Source organism: Xyrauchen texanus, chromosome 38 (assembly GCF_025860055.1).
Source record: "Xyrauchen texanus isolate HMW12.3.18 chromosome 38, RBS_HiC_50CHRs, whole genome shotgun sequence".
NCBI classification, from domain to species: Eukaryota; Metazoa; Chordata; class Actinopteri; order Cypriniformes; family Catostomidae; genus Xyrauchen; species Xyrauchen texanus.
The window spans coordinates 867,095-887,967 of NC_068313.1; the positions used below are offsets into that span (position 1 = coordinate 867,095).

The 20,873-nt window shown below is 37.3% G+C and overlaps 3 protein-coding genes across 5 annotated transcripts in view; 1 reads left to right on the forward strand and 2 right to left on the reverse strand.

Moving 5' to 3' along the window:
* Nucleotides 1–2,798, forward strand: part of si:dkeyp-97b10.3 (uncharacterized) — a 46,437-nt gene extending 43,639 nt beyond the window's left edge. Inside the window, exons 14-15 of the mRNA XM_052110208.1 lie at nucleotides 691–975; nucleotides 1,641–2,798. Of these exons, the coding sequence (XP_051966168.1) occupies nucleotides 691–975; nucleotides 1,641–1,669 (314 nt within the window). The 3' untranslated portion in view covers nucleotides 1,670–2,798. The remainder of the gene's footprint in view (nucleotides 1–690; nucleotides 976–1,640) is intronic.
* A 4,011-nt stretch (nucleotides 2,799–6,809) lies between these two features.
* Nucleotides 6,810–10,684, reverse strand: il12a (interleukin 12a). The gene is made up of 7 exons (XM_052109540.1): nucleotides 10,675–10,684; nucleotides 9,792–9,919; nucleotides 8,977–9,087; nucleotides 7,679–7,720; nucleotides 7,432–7,569; nucleotides 7,060–7,110; nucleotides 6,810–6,941 (listed from the first exon to the last, which is right to left on the reverse strand). The coding sequence occupies exons 1-7, from the start codon at nucleotides 10,682–10,684 to the stop codon at nucleotides 6,810–6,812; spliced, it is 612 nt and encodes a 203-aa protein (XP_051965500.1).
* A 1,901-nt stretch (nucleotides 10,685–12,585) lies between these two features.
* The window catches only part of schip1 (schwannomin interacting protein 1), a 129,942-nt gene continuing 121,654 nt past the window's right edge, over nucleotides 12,586–20,873 (reverse strand). For all 3 annotated transcript variants that reach the window (XM_052109985.1, XM_052109986.1, XM_052109987.1), the window contains 4 exons: nucleotides 17,898–18,095; nucleotides 14,699–14,822; nucleotides 13,934–14,027; nucleotides 12,586–13,201 (listed from right to left, as the gene is read on the reverse strand). In XM_052109985.1, coding sequence (XP_051965945.1) covers nucleotides 13,147–13,201; nucleotides 13,934–14,027; nucleotides 14,699–14,822; nucleotides 17,898–18,095 — 471 coding nt within the window. In that variant the 3' untranslated portion in view covers nucleotides 12,586–13,146. The remainder of the gene's footprint in view (nucleotides 13,202–13,933; nucleotides 14,028–14,698; nucleotides 14,823–17,897; nucleotides 18,096–20,873) is intronic.

A 20,873-nucleotide genomic window follows, 5' to 3' on the forward strand; every position in this document is an offset into this window, starting at 1 on the left:
ATATGTTACTCTCCGGGACACACACAAGGAGGTGCTGAGGGGTCCATAGACATTTCTGATAACAGCTTTCATGATTATGACATCTGGCTAAGGATTAATTGTGTGTGTGTGTGTGAAACATATTAAACAAATAGGATTTAATATAAATTATTGTTCAATTGTTTCTCTTCAGATTTATACATCTAACAACATTTTGTAGTAGAAAAATACTTCATTCAAGGAACATATTTTCCAGATAATATTTTAATGATTTATTTAATCTTTAGTTCAGTGGAACATAAAAGGCAATTATTTAATTAAATGTTGTCTTTGTAATATCAATAACTCATGAGCTGCTTATATTTTGGGGTCATATCATATTTTGGGGTCTTTGGCATCAGAAAGTGTGTCTGTGAGACATATAATGAGTGTTAATAAATCATCATTTGAATATATGATGATGTATAATGATTAAGAAAGGGAACGGCACTGACAGTTGAACTCTATGAATGTGTGGAACTACAAGATCATTTAATGTCCATGTTATAAGATCCACTTTTGAATGAGGCTAAAAAAAGACGTCCTCATGAAAGCAGAATATAAATGAAGTATTGTGGTTGAGAGAAATGAATCGATCGTTCACGTTGAGCTGTTGATTGTTGAAGTCATCGTTTCACACACGTGTATTTGATGGACACAATGTGTGTTCAGATTGTAAGCGGGCCGTGTCCGCTGACCTCACTGACCAGCAGCTGATGCAGGTGGCCAAGTGCATGGGGAAAGAGTGGAGGATCATGGCCATCAGCTACCTCAGCCTCAGTAAACAGGATCTGGAGGAGCTGGAGGAGGGAGAGGAGGACGTGACCATGCTCAAGTTCAACATGCTGGACCGCTGGAGAAGAAGACAACCCAAAGGACAGGCAAGAATCCAGGAGCTTCATACATGTTTGAAAGACAACGATGACGTGCCCAATGAAGTCATGGCTGTGCTGGACGGTGAGTGACATCATGCATTGCTGTATCTAATTCAGAGTATGAAATGAACTTTTACAGCTTTTTCAGATTCCCTTTGTGAATTACAACGATCAGCAGCTAATAAACATGCAAGATATTCTAGAGCAAACAGTTTTCCTAAATATGGATGTCCTCATATGTGGACAGCGGGATTAAGACATTTGAAATAATGCCAAAAGCTATAAAATTCAGATTTTATTCATCAGACTGTTTATTATGTGTCCAGGAGTTTCTGACATGAAAAACAGATTTTTATGGACCAAACAGGTTTCCATGGAAACTTAAAGAGGTTTCTGACCAGCGGCACTTTTGTTGGAGCACTTCATGGAAATCAACGTCACGCTGTCGTGTCACGTGATGCAGTGCACCAGAAGTTTAACACTTAAATGACAGTCTAGAGTCTTCTGAACAGTCAAATTCATTTCAATTATGTGTTGTGTAGCGAAGCCAAAATACAACGTCCACACACGTGCACACAGGGTCGCACGAGATTAAAGTAGTCTGTGAAGTTTAGTTATTTTTCTATCCTAACAATGCACAATTATATGTGTATTTGCATTTTATTATTTGTGTTTAAGATTGTTTTTGCCCTGCTGTAAAATATATATTCACATTGAAATATTTGTGTCTGTCTTATGTTTTCTCAGAGATGCTACGAAACAATTCAGATAAATGAATCGGATGGCAGACGTGTGAACTCTGAGATTTGATCACATTCATCCACCTGCCTCGATTCATACTGTCTGTGACCTCTGACCCCCAACAACCACTATAAAACACAGAATGCCTCAGGAGGGTCCAGCTAATCATCAGGTGTACAAACACTGTCAGAAACGTCATTTTAACCACTGTTTTTCCTTAGAGAACGCAATGAAAGGTGGAATCGTGTGAATCCGACAAGGCTTGTGGTGATTCTAGAATCTGGTGCTGTTTACATCTCAATAATTGAACTGAATTCTTGACTGCATGTTTTTTTTACTACTGTAGATTTTTGTAGATGTACATATTTTATTGTTGGTTATAAAAGAGCTTCTGCACTATTGATGTTTACTGATTTATGAGCTATGATAATAATGTGCAAATGTGTTTTTAGACACTTATTGTGATCTCAGGCGCTGTCATTCTGTTACGACCGATGTAACTGTGACATTACAGCACATCATCTCATGAAATTCATGTTTTGATGCAAAACACATTCCAGAAGACGTACTGATCTCAATGACCACAGGTTCATATCAAGAAACTTTTCAAACGTACTTGAAAATGAATTGAAAAAGTTAGTTTTTATAGACGTTAAGTGGTGTAATGCGATATTGGTTGAGAATATTTGTGTAAAAGCACTTCATCAGTTTATCTTTCATATGATGTACTTTCTCAGGAGAATCTGTGTATTTTGAGGGAATTCGATTCATCATCTGATTTGTCTGTAAATAAACAGATTTGAAGAAGTGGTGAAAATATTTACTGTAACTGCAGAATGTCACTAAACCTGTCAAGAAAATGTCCTTGCAATTATATTTTCCAAATATGAAATGAAGTCTATTTTCAGGACCATTACGGTTATTTTCATGAAAGTATTTATACATCATAGCAGTATTTATAGGAGCCTTTATGCTGATTGAAATAAACATTGTATTATAGTAGTTTTTACTGTAATAACAAAACCATGCATTTTTGTGAAGGGGAAAATGTGCAACCTTCAGGACATTTTCGACTTTTTCAGTTGAGTTATTTTCGATCATTTTGGTTAATGCCAACGGCTTACATTTTGCCAAAGCTGTGTATTTTTTGGGGAATTTATATATTTCAACCTATAATACATCTATAACACACTGTGTACACAACAGTCACACTCGGGATCTTCAGGACAAAAATGTCCCCATTGAAACCCATTAAAACTGCAATATTTGACCCCAGTGCCATTAAAGCATAAAATCACAAATTCTATGATATTATACTTTCATTCCAGAGCCCAGACTTCAAAATGTACATTTGTAATATTTTCCACCAGATTGCGCCATTTCCCTCATGTTTATCCTATGGAGCAAATACATCCTTTTCCCCTATTCTCTGTTTCCTGTATTATAGAGACCTGCAGGACAACTGAATAATAATGCAGATAACATTGTGTGTGTGTGTGTTGGTATGGATGTCAGAGTTTGTTCTGACATTTAAAGGGTTAAAATCCAAAAAATGTATGAATATTTGGTAGTTATGATCAGGACTGACATTGGTTAAAAAAAAAAAAAAAAAGTAATTAAAAGTGGAAAATAATATTAATATGTCATATTTTTTATGGCAGTTTTTGGATGCAAACATTTTTGTCCTCTTAAGGTCCTGCGTGGGTTTTTTTTTTAATCTGACTACACAAAAAAATTATAATACATCAAAATCAATGTTGTTGCTAATCTTTGACATATCCCAGACTTTGATAATCCCCCCCAAAATTCCCCTTAGCGTTTAGTATATGGAATATATATATATATGGCATTATATAAACAAACTGGCATTTAAAGGGTTAAAATCCTGAAAATAAGTGAATATTTGGTAGTTATGATCAGGATTGATGTTGGTTAAAATTACCTTACTGAAAGTGAAAAATAATAATATATATAATATTATGGCAGTTTTTGATGTGGACATTTTGTCCTTGAAGCACCTATGATTAACTTTTAGTATTGACACACAAGGATTAATTGTCATTGAAATGATGGCACAATGCAACATCTGAATGGTCATAAGTACAGGCTGTACAGGCATCACACCTTTTCAAACCAACCAGGGGTGTGTTTTCCATACAACAACTACAGTAGTATGATGCATCATTGGAAAATTAACTAGCTGGTCACGGCTGTTTCCAATTGTCCATTTTTGCACAAAATGCAGTTCTGTTTGCACTGGAGAGTTCAAAGTCTCATTCCAAGATCTAGAGACTCCACATAAGATCCATATGAGTTCCTTTTTCTCTGCTACAGTCCAGATGCATTTCTGTTAAAGCCCGTTCACTATCCTGTGTTTGTGTGTTAGTTTAGTTGAATGTAGTAGATGTAGATTAGTCCAATAAGTTGTCATTTATATTCAAAGAGAAGTTAACTGTGGAATGTACCGTGTGAACTTTAGTCACTGAAAGCCAGTCCCCACTCCCCTTTTCCCCATTTACACCCGGTATTAAGCTGATTTCAGCTGATCGGATCACATGTGGTCAGCGCTAAATACAGGTCAATAAGGGGTCTAATATGTTTTGTGATTGGATCACAATAACTGCATACGGATGTGGTAAAAAATGCACGTGACCGCATCACATTTGAGGTGTAAATGCTAATCTGTCCTGAATGTGTCCCAGAACACAGCAAAGCGCCACCCTTCACCTGTCAATCAACCGCTGTGCTTAAACAAGAGTTTAAACTTTGCTGGTTACGAGCGGATTCAAAGGAAATAAGTTCAATCAGAAAATGTTAATAAGCGGACACATTCACCAACACGAGAACTTCACAGATCTTCTTCAGTGTGTCTGAACTCAACATGCAGACACAGATGAAAAGCAAGAACATCTGCAGCTCAGGTTAATGCAGATAATCCTCTAAAATAATGGATAATTCTGTTCGAAATGTTGCGTTTGTGCTTAGATAAAATAGCTCAACATTTTTTGTGCTTTCTGAATCTGTTGCGCTTTAATGTCATGGACATAGTGATTGATACACTGATGACCACTCACAGGTGAAGAGATTAACGTTGATCCTCTCTTAACAAGGCCAGATGTCAAGGTCTGGGTAGATTAGATGATAAGCAAACAATCAGTTCTCATAGTGAATGTGTTGAAATGGGCAGGAATAAAGACCTGAGCGACTTTGACAAGGGCCAAATTGTTATGGCCAGATGACTGGATCGAGCATCTCTGAAACGGCAAGACTTTTCAGCAGAGGTGACATACCTACCGACAGTGGTCAGAGGAGGGACAAACCACAAACCGGCAACAGGGAGTTGGGCGGCCAAGGCTCATCGATGTGCAAGGGCAATGAAGGCTATCCCATCTGGTCTGAAATGACAGAAGGCCTACTGTGGCACAACTCAGAGAAAATGTTTCAGGGGAGGAATGTTTCACAACACACAGTGCATCATACCCTGCTGCGTATGGGGCTGCGTAGCTGCAGACTGGTCAGAGTGCCCATGATGAACCCTGTCCACCACTGAAAGTGCCTACAATGGGCATGCAAGCATCGGAACAGTGGAAGAAGGTCGCCTGGTCCAATAAGTCCCGTTTTTTTTTTACATCACATAAAAGATGGCTGTGCATGTGTGCACCGTTTACCTGGGGAAGTGATGGCACCAGGATGCACTGTTGGAAAATGACAAGCCGGTGCACAGAGTGTGATGCTCTTAGCAAAGTTCTGCTGGGAAACCCTGGGACCTGTGCCTTTAAGCAGCTTGGAAAATTCCAGAAAATGATGTCAAGCCTTTAGACAATTAGCCAATTATCTTCTGATAGGAGGTGTACTGAATTAGAGGTGTACCTGTGGATGTATTTTACCTTCAAACTCTGTGCCTCTTTGCTTGACATCATGGGAAAATCAAAAGAAATCAGCCAAGACCTCAGAAATCTTTTTTTGGACCTCCACAAGTCTGGTTCATCCTTTGGAGCAATTTCCAAATAACTGAAGGTGCCACATTCATCTGTACAAACAATACTACACAAGTATAAACACCATGTGACCACACAGTCATCACACCGCTCAGAATGGAGACGCATTCTGTCTCCTAGAGATGAACGTAGTTTAGTGTGAAAAGTGCAAATCAATCCCAGAACAACAGCAAAGGACCTTGTGAAGATGCTGGAGGAAACAAGTATCTATATCCACAGTAAAACATGTCCTATATCGGAAGAAGCCACTGCTCCAAAACCACCATAAAAACCAGACTAGAGTTTGCAAGTGCACATGGTGACAAAGATCTCTTCTCTGGTCTGATGAAACAAGAATGTGAACTGCTTGGCCATAATGCCCATCGTTATGATTGGAGGAAAAAGAGTGAAGAACAGCATCCCAACCATGAAGCATGGGGGTGCAGCATCATGTTGTGGGGGTGCTGCAGGAGGGACTGGTGCACTTCACAAAATGGATGTCATCATGAGGAAGGAAAATGATGTGGATATATTGAAGCAACATCTCAAGACATCAGACAGGAAGTTAAAGCTCAGTCACAAATGGGTCTTTCAAATGGACAATGACCCCAAGCATACCTCCAAAGTTGTGGCAAAATGCATTTAGGACAACAAAGTCAAGGTTTTGGAGTGGTCATCACAAAGTCCTGACCTCAATCCGATAGAACATTTGTGGGCAGAAGTGAATAAATAATTCTCAACTATTATTCTGACATTTCACATTCTTAAAATAAAGTAGTGATCCTAGCCGACCTAAGACAGGGAATGTTTTCTGACATTTAATCATAGGAATTGTATATGTATATTCATATTCTTTGGTATCATCCACACAAATAATTGTTTTGACACAAACACAAAATAGTTTTTTTTAACCACAAATATTTTAATAAATAGTCCATAAATAATGTGTTATATAATAGTATAACATACATGCAAATAAATAATTTACCAGAAATAAATAGGTTCAATAATTAACATAAACATGTTCACCATGAAGTTATACAAATATCAAAGCATCACAAGTTGTACTGTCAGTACTGTAGCTTATAAACAGGTGTTATACACTGATTTCCATCAGAGTTGATGTGCTAGTGCAGTTTGATCATGTATAGTCATGTGATTTTGATTACTGATGAAGAAAGGTGAGTAGTGAATGACATCACTTCCTGTAGTCTCCGGAGGTGATGTACCTGAGCGCTCTGTTGATGGTGATGGTGCGCACATGGAAGCCTTTCAGTGTCTTACACAGCGATAAACGATCGTCAAACGACGAGCCGCGCCACACCACCCACTGCACACAAATACGGCAGAAAATCACTTTAGAAGATTGTACAAAAAAATGATATTCTATATAATTAAATAAGTATAGAATTACAATATATATATATATATATTCATATGGAACTCACCTCTTGCAGCGCAGGCTCAGTTGACAGATGTGTACACTTTTGTCGCAAACACTTAAAATGAAACAGAATTATGTGTTATTGGCACCATATTTTCACCATACATTTACATGAATGACGAAAACAATACCTTGACCAGCAAATACTCTGAACAGAAAAACAATGTATTTATTTAAGATTCTGTGCAGTGTGCTCTGTTTTGGCATATGTAGTAAATCAGGGACACAATGTATAGAAAATGAGCATCCTGTGTACTGTATCCATACGTATATAATGCCAAATAGTAGAGTAGTGTGGGAGTATACTAATCTGAACACAGCCATTCAAATGAATGTGGTCAGTTAAAACCCAGTGTTGTAGAAAATGTTTACTTACTTTCTTGAGGTTTTCTGTAGATGTTATAACAGGTTCAAGATCTTGCTTAGAGTGTTTGTAGCTGTCTGTCTGAACATATGAGTTCAACAAGGTGTAATAGTAGTACAGATCATCACTGATGCTCCTCATACACGCCGTCTGTGAAATAATAACACCAACAGATCATCTAAACTGTAACTGTTACGATTAGACAGAAATGAACAATAGAGCCAGAATGTGTAATTCACTAATACATTCATGATCTTACCGCACTGAATGAAGAGTTCTGTTGGTTTGAGCAGGTCGTATTCTAAAAGGAAAGGGGAACCATTACAGTATTAATAATGGAGTTTAAATAGCTATTGTGATGCACTAACTTAAAAGTGACTGTAAGCAGCAACTATAGAGCCAAACACATAAAAGGCATAAATGTGTGAATGTCACAGAGAACTGTTTGCTCACAGCAACTTCAGTGGTGATATTGGAAAAGTAGTTTAGATGCTTTAAGAACTACCTTTTTATAATTATGTGACTATTAATTTTGACCAATTCCTCATTAAAGCCATTTTGGACATGATGCTGAACACTTCAAATCTGTCATTCTAAAGATAAACACTATTCACGGGCATGTTTACGTGGTTAACCAAACGACTCCATTCTCAGGGAACTGTGTCAATGAATCAAAGTGCTGTAAAGATACAACCTCACGTTCTGTCTGGAGTTCTTGCCATCAATTCTAGATAATCTGGTTCAATAGTTATGAGCTAAATTCAACCTAATCACGCTAAAGTTTTTGCAAAATTATTATTACGTGTCTTGCTGTACAGTATGATGAAATAAACACTAGAGGTGCTACATCAATGATGACTTTATTCACTTTCACACAAATCACGAGTAAAACAGCAGATTATCAGTTCATAAACACTTACTTTTCACCCTATAGGACACGATAGGTCACGTTTGCATTACATAATCATCTACATTTACAAGCTTGTGTGATGAAATTGTGCGGTTGCTCGACTGATGTAAAGGAGCGGGTACGAGTCCTGAAGAGCACACGAGTCCACACGTGAACTCAAAGTGTCACAGAAGCACCACAAAATGACACAATTGTGTTTTTCATCTCACATTTGCTGTTTCTGACACTATGGGGAGGTTTAGGTTTAAGGTTTGGGGTAGTGAGGTCAGTTTTGTTGATTTAAAACTCTACAGAACCTGTTTGAGATAACATTGAACTCGCTTTTAGCGCCACTCAGTGGACATTTCACATCGGAACTGCCCCAATACCTCTAATGAACCATGTAATGTTATTTTGCACAAATGTAGCGATGTTCATATAATTGTAATGAGATCTGGCTGGCTATAATGTATGTCAAATTTTGACCTGTTGGAGGTGATGTAGGGTTTTTGAAACTGATGCCAAACTTGACACCAAGAATACTGAAACGCTCCCTAAGTGGTTCACAACTTTTATTTTGACATCCGAGAGAGAATAATAAATAATAAAGTAAGAGTAAAGCATTAGTTGTGCACACACACACTATTAACAGTGATGTAAATACTCACAGCAGGTGTGTTGGGTTGACAGACTGCTGCAGTTTCAGTGTGTGGAATCATTTGTGCTGTTTGTTCAGTGCAGTTAAAACCTGCAAACAAGTCCTGGTTCATCCTCCCCTCCTGAATCCACACGAATCACAACATTAGCACAGAAACACTTCAGAAGGACTGTCATGAACTAGTCATTAAATTCAGTACAAGTTCAACTCATTCGACAGCAAACATTGCACGTTTGTCTTGTCTCGCAGGCGTTACCAGTGATATGTTGTCATGGTGATGAAGTTGTAAAATAGTTTCACACAGATGTGGTTAATAAGTGATTTAATGACAGTAAAATCATGTTAACACACATATTGTTTATGTCTTGTGTCTATACTTGTGAAACAGTATTTGAATGTTTACAGATTAAACCCCATTGACTTCCATTGGAAGTGTCTCACTGGAACACACATTTGTGCTTTTATTAAAGAAAAGGAGGAACGAGTCCACATTAATGTTTGTGGTAATAAATAATATGAGACAAATGCTGTCGACTGAGATTAACTTGTGTTGAACCCGGAATATTCCATTAAACACTTTCATTATATTAAGTTTAACAGTTTGACCAGAGATCAGTATTTAATGCACATTCATTAATTATATTATTCAGCATGCTGTACTCTTTTAATAAAATAAAAGAACACGGGCAGATTCATTCATGAAAGTTTATAAAGGTGCTGTAGAACAGTAGAAACCCCTTTACGAAAAGATCTGAATGAAAGTGTAATGACATTTCAAAGCTGAGTAACTTTTATTGAATGTTATTTCAGAAACGCTTACGGTACCTTCTCCATGATATGTAAGAGGTTGTGGAGCAGAGATCGGGCGCTCTCTGTGCACGTGGCACAGTCTTGTGTGTTTAAAGGCACTGGTGTGCCCGTCACAAGAGACACAACTACACAAAACACAAGACCTGTGTGACACCCAACACAAAGACAACAAGTTATAACATCATTGTTCAGAATGAAACACCTTCAAATGAAATAATAACACACTGAAGAATAAAACATGTCTCTCAGTCGATGGGCAGTGATGACATTCTGCTGTCAGATATCTGTAAATAATGAGTGTAAACTGTGCCCTGTTCCATCAGCTCACTGACTGTACACGTTCCTTTAAATCTTCATTTTAGGTTTAATAATAATAATAATCCATAAAAGCAACGGAATTCTTCGTATTGACTAATAAATCCTTCATGTTCATCCATGTAATCATACCTGATTACATTAAAACATACTGAACTTCAGTTCTTCAGTGACACTTTACAATAAGAGTGTATTTCAACACTATCACCAACTAACAATGAACAGCACTTTTACAGCACGCATCAATCTAGATGAATGTTCATTTTAACATATACATGAAAAAATGAAAAGTTGTGTTTGTTAACATTAGTTCATGCACAAGGATTTAACATAAAATAACAATAACCAAAAAAACTATTGCAAGTTGTAATAAATGCATAAAACTACTTTATAATGCATTTGTAAATGAATTATTAGTCATTAATAACTGCTTTTATAAACCCTTAACAACTGCAACATTAATGTCAATTGTTACCAAATGTAGTGTTGCAAATATATGAATGTGTAAGATAATGTATTAATTGTTCTATAATGTAATACAGTTATATGTGACAGTCATGATTTATGTTAATATGATACTCACAGAACTTCATGATGTGTGCGGTCAGGTCAGAATCAGTGTGAGATCTACAGACAGTGATGATCTTATATACAGTAACTTATACACGGGGAATCCCTTCTGAACAGTCAACACACACACACACACATTTTATAGAGTAAAGATGACATTTTCTGTCCCCTAATCCTCACACAAAACTAATAGTAGTTTTAATCAATTTATGAGTCTTTGAAATAGTGAGGAGGACTAAAAAGTCCCTTCTCAATGTATTTCAGTACATTTATGATGTATTATAGTCAAACCTGAACACTCTCTCTCTCTCTCTCTCTCTCTCTCTCTGTGTGTGCTTTTCTTTTGGTTTGTTGATGTGACACTGAAACTGGAATTAACACGGTGACACATTCATGTGTTCATCAGTGTAACCTCAACAAACAAACTCACATCATATCATCAAATAACCACAAATGATGACACTTTTCTGTAACGCTGTTACACTTTATAATAATCCATCAATGAACAATCATTTCCCATCACTTATTAATGTTGGTTAATGTCAAAGATTACTAATACATTTGTAGTTGAGTTAACCCCTGCATTAGTTCATGCATTATGAGCTGACACGGATTAACAATGAATAAAAGTGTTCATTAGTTCACATCAACCAACATGAATAAGTGATTTAAACAATAATGTTCATTATTACTTCATTATGAGTGTTAGCATTTAAACCTCATTGTAATGTGTCTCCATAATGCTTCACAGATTAATCATGTATAACCATATCAATCAACTTTCTGGACATATGTCATTATTCATATTTCAACAAATGATCTGTCAAACATGTGAATATGCTTGATAATATTGTTGAATGAAAGTTATTATAAAGGATTTCGGACTTTTGTAATCATGCACACAAATGTGATTATGCATACAGGCATCTGATCCCAGTTTTCGGAATATTAGGACATTAATATGTTGTGTTATGAACAGAATGTGCACTTTCACAGGTTCCCTTTAGCACGTAAACTGAGAAAAACATTTGGTAAATATGCAGAATTCATTTTTGTTGCAATAATGTCCAGTATAATAATGGTCATGTAACACATAATCTTTCTCTAATTGGATATGATGATACAGAAATGCATCTTCATCTGTAGGAGGGACACATTTCCAACAATACAGATTCATTTTCAAAATAAGAAATCATTTTGCCTTTCATTAATCTTGTGGTAACCAAAACCAGAGACATGAAGAAAGTTTCACTATGAAGAAGCGTCACTTTCAATGACACATTTCATCCAGATACAGAACATTCTCAATGAACTCATTTAATGTTGCCTTTGGATGAAAATGTCTCAGAGTTCAAAATTATTTTTGACCATTTTGATTGCTTGTGGTGATCGAATAGTTAAGAGCTTTTAAATTGCATTGAAACTCAAGTAAATATTATTAGCCTGATAATTACACAGATAGAGTTTCATTATAAATCATCTTTCAACCCAAAACTACAACAAATATTCAAAAAACGAAAAAGAATATTCCGGGTTCAACACAAGTTAATCTCAGTCGACAGCATTTGTCTCATAATATTTATTATCACAAACATTAATGTGGACTCGTTCCTCCTTTTCTTTAATAAAAGCACAAATGTGTGTTCCAGTGAGACACTTCCAATGGAAGTCAATGGGGTTTAATCTGTAAACATTCAAATACTGATTCAAAAGTATAGACACAAGACATAAACAATATGTGTGTTAACATGATTTTACTGTCATTAAATCACTTAATAACCACATCTGTGTGAAGTTAGAGACAATTTTATAGGCAATTATTAATACCACTTGTATAATCAGATTATAGTACTAGAACTGATAATTATAATCATTTTATATATATATATATATGCACATAAAAAATTGAAGCAAGCCATAGTTTATGAAAAAGTTTTATTAGTTTTTTTATACATATCTGTACATAAGCACTTGTCCCTCAAATAAAGAATCTGAATACAATAGAATGAAAATGCCATTAACACACTTGTGTCAGAATCAACATTCACAAAATGTTGAAAAACAATCAGAGTGAACGTTACCAAAAGCTACAAGTCGACTCACAAGGCAGGCATGTTTCCTCTCGAGCACCTTCAGTTTGTGCGGATCATAAAGAGGCGTTTGTTTCTTTAAATACTGTCCACCTGAAACATCTCAACAGTTACTTTATTTTGTTCATAAAATATTTTTTATTTTTTAATCATTTAAATTAAGCTTCTCACTTGATATTTTTCCACCATCTTTTGTTTTGACAGTTATAATTTAATGTGGCAACAATAAAAGATTGAAATAAATGTATGACGAAGCAATGGCCAATCACAGCGCAGGAATCCAGAGACGACCCACTAAATGTGATGTTGTGTGGTCCGTGAATGTGAGCGTTCATCAGCTGTTATGACAGAAGGGAATGTGTCTGTCCTGTGTCACAACTGATGGAGTGATGGCTTCATTTGGAGGACAGAGTCTTCTCGGACATTTGTTTCTGCTGACTCTGAGCACGCCTGAACACACACACACACACACACACACAATCAGTAATATTACTCGAGCTTCAGAATGTAATACTGAGTTGTTGTTGTTTCAGATTTCACACTATGTTAATATTGTGTTTGTGATCTGCTCTCTCTGGTGTAGGACTACATAATCCAGGGTTAAGAATGGCCTTAATCTGGGTTAGTGTAGTGTCAAAAGCCCTTCTTAAAAGAATATTCCGGGTTCAACACAAGTTAATCTCAGTCGACAGCATTTGTCTCATATTATTTATTACCACAAACATTAATGTGGACTCGTTCCTCCTTTTCTTTAATAAAAGCACAAATGTGTGTTCCAGTGAGACACTTCCAATGGAAGTCAATGGGGTTTAATCTGTAAACATTCAAATACTGTTTCACAAGTATAGACACAAGACATAAACAATATGTGTGTTAACATGATTTTACTGTCATTAAATCACTCACTGACCACATCTGTGTGAAACTATTTTACAACTTCATCACCATGATGATATAATGTCAACAAACCCTAAAATAACTAATCATTTAAACAACTTTACAGCTCAAATAATACACAAGTTTAACAGAACAATTCATACAAGTGTTTTAATTAAATTATAATCTTCACACACTGTCTTTACACCTCCAGAAATAAACCCCATTTACTTCCATTGGAAGTGTCTCACTGTGACAAGTGTTTTTGAGTGTGTGTGTGTGTGTGTGTCTGTGTGAAATGTTCACCTGGTCAGATCTTCAATGTCCACTAACATGGCGTCCTGCTCCATCTGCAGTTCATCTCGCATCAGTAACAGCTGCACCAGCTCCTCATTCAGACCTGATCAATCAATCAATATTTCAGTAAATCAATCAATCATTTGGTTACTCAATTACTCAAACCAATCAATGTGTGTGTTCTGTCCAGTGTTTAGAAATCACACACACACACACGCACACGCACACGCACACACACACACACACACACACACACACACACACACACACACACACTCATGTTGGTCTACCTATCATTATGAGGACTTTCCATAGACATAATGACTTTTATACTGTATAAACTATAGATTCTATCCTCTAGACCTAACACAACCCCTAAACCTAACCCTCACAGAAAACCTTCTGCATTTTTACATTTTCAATAAAACATTGTTTAGTATGATTTTTAAGCGATTTGAATTATGGGGACACTAGAAATGTCCTCATAAATCACATTTATAGCATAATACCCTTGTAATTACCAGTTTGTAACTTACAAAATTGTCCTCGTAAATCACAAAAACACGCACACACACACACACACACACACACACTCACACACACACACACACAAAATATAATTAATTAATTAAAAACGAATAATTAATAAATGTGTTGTGTTAAACAATCTCATTTATAATAAATACAATAAAAGTAATCTATGGATTTCATGAATTCAGTAAACACACATGAACACCTACAATCACTAAAGACATGACAGTGTGTGTGTCGTACCCTCGATCTGTGAGTGCAGGTCGTTCACGATGACCTGTAGCTGTCCGAGGGTCATGTCTCTGAGATCTGTGTGTTTCAAACTCCTCTTCATCAAACACTCACTGATGTGCGGCATGTGAGGAAGCTGAGAAAACACACACACACACACACACACACACAGACACACAAATAATGGACAGTCAGCTGCTTATTATCACAAAATAAACCCGGCCCAGATTACACTTGACAATACTTCACATGAAGCAGAGCCACTTATTAAAGAAATCAATAAATGATTTTATAACACGAGGATAAAGCGAGATCACAGAGGATATCACAGTCAATTATACAGTTTAGAGTTTAATAACAATCACTATGAAGTGTTGCAGAGAGACATGTACTAAACACAGAGACAAGCATTCCTCTTTAAATGAACAGGTTCATTTTGTGCTCCAGTAGTGGTCGCGTTGTGTGAACGGGGTTCTCCCAGACTGAATAACTGATGGATAATCAAGAACAGAACAATTCTGACTCCTCACAGAAACTACAGCAGGTTGTTTTTGACATGATGAATATCTGTATCACACATGGTGAAAGTTCAGCACCTTCAGGTAAATCACCGTGTGAAGTTTCCACGATCACGTCTTCAATCTGACACGGCGGTAAACTCTTCAGTATAGTGTTCTTCATTTCACCCTTATCCGACTCAAATAAACGCGTCCCATGTTTTTATAAAACAGAATGTGTTCAGTGTTGAGGCTTGATCCAGCAGGTGGCACTGCACGAGACACAGTCCGTCTTATCGTTATACACGTTTATTCCAATTCACTCTGTGCAATAAAGCATTAAACCAGTACACAGAACACATCTACTGCTTTCAGTCAGCTGTAGAAGAAGTCATGCACTGTCACGCATCATCTGCAGCGCTGTTATTGATTATGTTGAGTATTAATTGAGGATATTTCACAGGATTACAGTGTATGCTCCAGAGGATGCACGTTTCATTTTCCTTTGAATTATGGAGTGCAAATAAATGATATTTGAATAAATAGAATGAAACAAAAATGCAAATGAAAAAATAAAGTCGCTTAAGCAGAAGAAAATAAATAATAGTGCAACTGTGTACAATGATGTCACTGAACGCAGAACACGCACTCAAAACATTTGGAACGTAACAGGCTTGAACGGTTGTTACAAAAACGATTTTTCTATTTATTTTGGAATTAATCATAGATATTTTTTATCAAACTTTCAATAACATTCTTGCACTGATCTTCACTTCGTAACATTCGACCTTAAACGTTTTAGAAGTTAAGGGACAAATAATGACTCACAAAAACACGTGTGCATATTATTATTCTTTAAAAAAACATCCATTACACCAATTTATTGTCCTGCTGCTATATGGGCTGAAATTTGACCCGTGCATGTCCTTGACAGGTTTAAGAGATTCTGAAGAGTTCTCCTAAATGAAGGATTAACAGCAGCGGGTCATTGGGTTTGTCAGCGAGGTGAAAGTAGTTGATCTAATTGTGGGCACTCCCGCTGACAAAACCTGCGATCACAAACATCATCATATATGCCCGTTCAGAAGTCCTGCTGTAGCCTTTCTAAGGAATTTACACAACCAGAGCACAGTTTTGTTCTTACTATCAAAATATCCACCTTCATACAGCTCTACAGAAATAAACCTGACGCTTCAATCAGATGGACTGATGTGACGTTACAGATGTGGGGTTCTGATGACATCAGCAAATGCCAGTGCTCTCATTACACTGCCATTCAGTTTCACTCTCTCTTTGTCTGTGTGGGCGATCGAAGGGCTGATCTGACACTGGCTGAACTCTGATGAGTAGTCACCACGTTCACCGCTGTGATTCATGCTGCATGCTAGGACTTCTCAAACACACAGGGGAAGCTGAATTCCCCCCCGTTTACCGAAGTCCAGCCAAACTCCCACACTGGAAAACATGCGGCCATCCTCAGCGGTGTGACGCCACTTTTGTCTGTTTTTGTGAAAAGGTTTAGTCTTTTTTATACTGTGGTTGAGCTATAAAGCGGTCCGTGTGAAACTCAACAGCTCTGCATTTGTGAGCTTGTTCAGTTTTAGAGGAAGAGCATGTCTACCATGTTACCAGCTGCTTCCTGTCTTTGTGTCATAGTTTCAGTTCAGAGGGTGACGAATGAAAGCAGTGCAAACAAAGAGTGCCACACCGATGACCAACAAAACTGTGTTGGCGAGAGTCTCACATACAGAGGTGTTTTCAGAGCAAAGTGTCGATACGTAACAAAGTTTTGTGTAATAGTGCCGGTGATTGAATATAACCGGACCGATACACGTCATCTAGTGTGTCGTAATTAATAGTGTTACTGTGACCATTATGAACACCACCTCCCCAAACTATTGAAACGTATTCTAAAGGGTTGAACGGTTGTTGCAAAAACCTTTTCACCATGTGAGATATTAGTTGGCCAAGGCTATTATTAGACGTTATTATCGAGTTAATCCTGTAACATTTACCCATAAGGCATTCTGAATGTGACGGAAAAATGAACGAACCTTGTCATATTATTATTTCTGTTCTAATGTGTCATTTATTACAAGGCATATCAAAATTGTGTGATAATATTATTCAAATGATAAAATTCAAAGTATATGAATTACTTTGACAGGGTTGAAATAAGTTCTTGTGAAAAATGTCGCATAGTGAGGATGTCTTCAAAAATAATGCCATCAATAGTCTTCATTTATTGATCAATTAACAAGCTTATTGGGAACTTTCACAGTTTTCGATCTATTTATTCTGTCTCTTCACGTATCCCAGACCGACTCAACCATTCTTCTTCTATTCAGTTATCCTTACCAAGGGAATGTTGACATTTTATTGATAGATATTTCCTACAACTAAAAGCAGAATATATAAAATAACAATCGTTTTTGTTACAAATAAGACTTTTGCATAGTAATGTACATACGATTTCCTTCAAATTTTCAGGTAAAGCAGCGTCTTCCTGACACGTATTCATGTATATGTGTCCATACTGTTTAAAAGCAGAACGTTGCTTTTCTATTAGTGATACCATAAAGTGGAACATTTACACCGTTGCTCTGGTTGAGTTCCTGTTGTTGTTCTGCTGTGGTTTAAAGGCTAACCTTCACAATGAAACGTGTAACGTGATGTGAGAAAGCGTGAGACAGATGTGAGACGAGCACACGTACCAGGTCTGCAACAGGGGACTTCTTGCGCTTCTGTTTCTCCACCTGCACCTGCATCTTGGCCATGGGTTTGGCCATCGCTAGGGCCAGCTTTGCCTCGGCCTGCAGCTTCTTCTGACGGCTCAGGAAGTCCATGTCCTCCAGAGACTCAGAGTCGTCCTCTGTCGTGTCCCTGTCTGAGTACGACGAGCTCTGTTTGCTCTGAGGACAGACCGACGAGTAGAAGAAAGACAAATTATTAGACAACTTTTCAACTACAGATATCCAAATGTTTGATCTTGTACTGGTGCTTTCAGCAGATTCAGGTGTCTGGACCACAGTAGGAGAGTGGTGCTGTACAGTGATCATAACCGGCCCACACGATCAGAACACAGATTGAGTACGTTTGTGGCCCCACTCGTGCCATTGCCTGATCTGCATCATTTCCTGAACTGTCAGCTAAACCAACACAGACAGCACGTGCAAATAAATGGCAAATAAGTTGTCGCAAATCATTCTCGTTCTTAGTGAATTCACTCCTGAATATGGTAAATGTAATGTGCGCAGGTGTGCGTTAAACACCATTTCAGAACAGCTCAGAATACATCCAATATAAATGGACACATAACATGTCCATAATCAAGATTTTTGATTCAAATATACATATATTTGACATATAAGGTAAACTGTATACTTTAGCTGCAGTTACTGCTCACCATTTCTTTTAAGTGGATTTACCATTTGAATAAAAATGTTTTGGCTTCACTAATTGATTTGAAACGTTTTGCTAATGTGACCAATTTATTATTCCATGTGGTCTTCCCATTCATTTGTGCTCATGACAAAAGGAATGCATCGATAATGTAAGTTGTGTGTGAAAAGTTGAGCCAATCAGGGACTAAAAACATTAAAATTATTATTAAAACATTTTATTCACAGAGAAAATGTTAAATAATTTAGAAATGCTGGCACCCGGTTCATTTTGATCCAATAATTCTTTCATGAAACCAAAGACCAAAGTGTTCATCACAGAAGATTTTCAGAATGACACCACTTCTTGTTGCCTGAAGAAATGGGGCTTCTCTCTTTTTAGTGAATATAAGCAAGTTAAAACAATAAAACTCATTCGGCAAACAAAAGATGAAGTTTAGTCCAAATGATTTTGGCTATTAATTGATTGTAGGTACTCAAATTTATATGTGAAATATTTTTGGAGATACATTTCATATCAAGAATAGATTTATTGAAAGACGATTCTTTACATAGGCAGCTGTATATAATGCTTGTTATGAGATCTGTCATGAAAATTTCCCCATATGGGAAAAAACTGAAATCGCTTACTTTGGCTTATTTTGGGTGAGGCAAGTCCCTTATTTTGGGCTTGTTTTTTTCAGTCCAGGGTTGTGTTTCCCAAAATCATCGAAAGTCTAAGTAGATTGAAGAAACCTTTGGCGCCAGTGGTCTCTACAATCAACTTAAGCTTGCAATGCCTTTGGGAAACGCAGTCCAGGTCACTTGTTTCTCGGTTATTAACTGTTCTTTTATTTTGTTCTATCCGGTTACCATTTGGAAAGGAAGCTGTGGAAAAAATACAATTTTAGTCAGAACATACTGAAATGAAAAACATATAGTTTTTAAGCCGCTGGTGCCTATACTGTTATGAGATTATTTAGATCAACATATGCTGCCACTGATTTTGAACAGAATAGTGAATGACGAAGCATGTTCCTGCGCTTTACGATAGTTACAGCTGTGTGTAAAACCTGAAGTGTAAATCTGACAAACTCTACTGTCATTGTCACTCAAAGTGATTCTTTATGAACAGTATGAGCTGTACGTTAATAAACGTCTGACACGTTTATAGATGCCTTTTTTGATTGACAAGATGTAATCGGCCCTGATCATTGGCTGTTTTTAACAGATACATTGATGCATCTGTAATACAAGCAATAGGTATTGAAGCAGTGTTATAATGCTGTTTAAAATAGTTTTAGCTGGACTATATCATGTCACGCTGCAGGATATGTTTAAACTTCCCAAAAGCATTTCATATCCAAGATAAAGTGTCACTGTCCAGTACACATGTGATCAGTGTTTGCAAGGCGGTCCGTTGGTGTGATTGATCATAATGACATAAGTTAAAGCGCTCTTCAGGGGGATCTACACGCGTCTCTCTGTTGTGATGATTAACGGTTATGAAGGCTGATTGTACAGTGAGTGTGGGTGGGGTCATTTCTTGCCCTGTGACCTCTGTGACTCATCACCGCTATGACTGCTGGGAATCTATGGCTCTCAAACCACATCCCAGAATCAGGGGCATTCTACACGGGACTCTTCATAAACACCTGCTCCTTCACCTCTGGAACAGAGCTTGGGAGTGAGTCACTAAAAAGCTAAGATGCATACAATATTTTTCATTAGCGGTATTTGAGCCGTTTTTAAAACAGTGTAGCTATAACATCATAGAGATGTGTGTGTGTGTAAGTTTGTGTGCATGCATGTGAGTGTGTGTAAGTGTATGTTTGTATACAACTGTGTGAGTGAGTGTGTATGTGTTTGTATGCATGCATGTGTGTGTGTTTGTGTGCGTGAGTGTGTGTATGAGTCAGTGAGTGTGTGTCTGTGTTTGTGTGAGTGAGTGTGTGTAAGTTTGTGTGCATGCATGTGAGTGTGTGTGAGTGTGTGTGTTTGTGTGCAAGTGTGTGAGTGAGTGTGTGTGTGTGTGTGTGTGTGAGCGTGCATGTGTGAGTGTTTGTGTGCATGAGTGTGTGATTGTGTGAGTGAGTGTGTGTAAGTTTGTGTGAATGCATGTGAGTGTGTGTGTTTGTGTGCAAGTGTATAAGTGAGTGTGTGTGTGTGTTTGTGTGCGTGCATGTGTGAGCATGTGAGTGAGCGTGTGAGTGAGTGTGTGTATATATGTGTGTTTGTGTGAGCGTGTGAGAGAGTGTGTGTGAGTGAGTGAGTGAGTGTGTGTGTGAGTGTGCTTGTGCATGTGTGTTT

Bases quoted from the DNA above. Each gene is read 5' to 3' on its own strand.
- il12a (XM_052109540.1), bottom strand. The intron at 7,111-7,431 runs GTAAGTAAACAT...TTTCATTTTAAG, and splicing joins CTACAGAAAACCTCAAGAAA to TGTTTGCGACAAAAGTGTAC. The intron at 6,942-7,059 runs GTGAGTTCCATA...ATTTGTGTGCAG, and splicing joins CTGAGCCTGCGCTGCAAGAG to TGGGTGGTGTGGCGCGGCTC.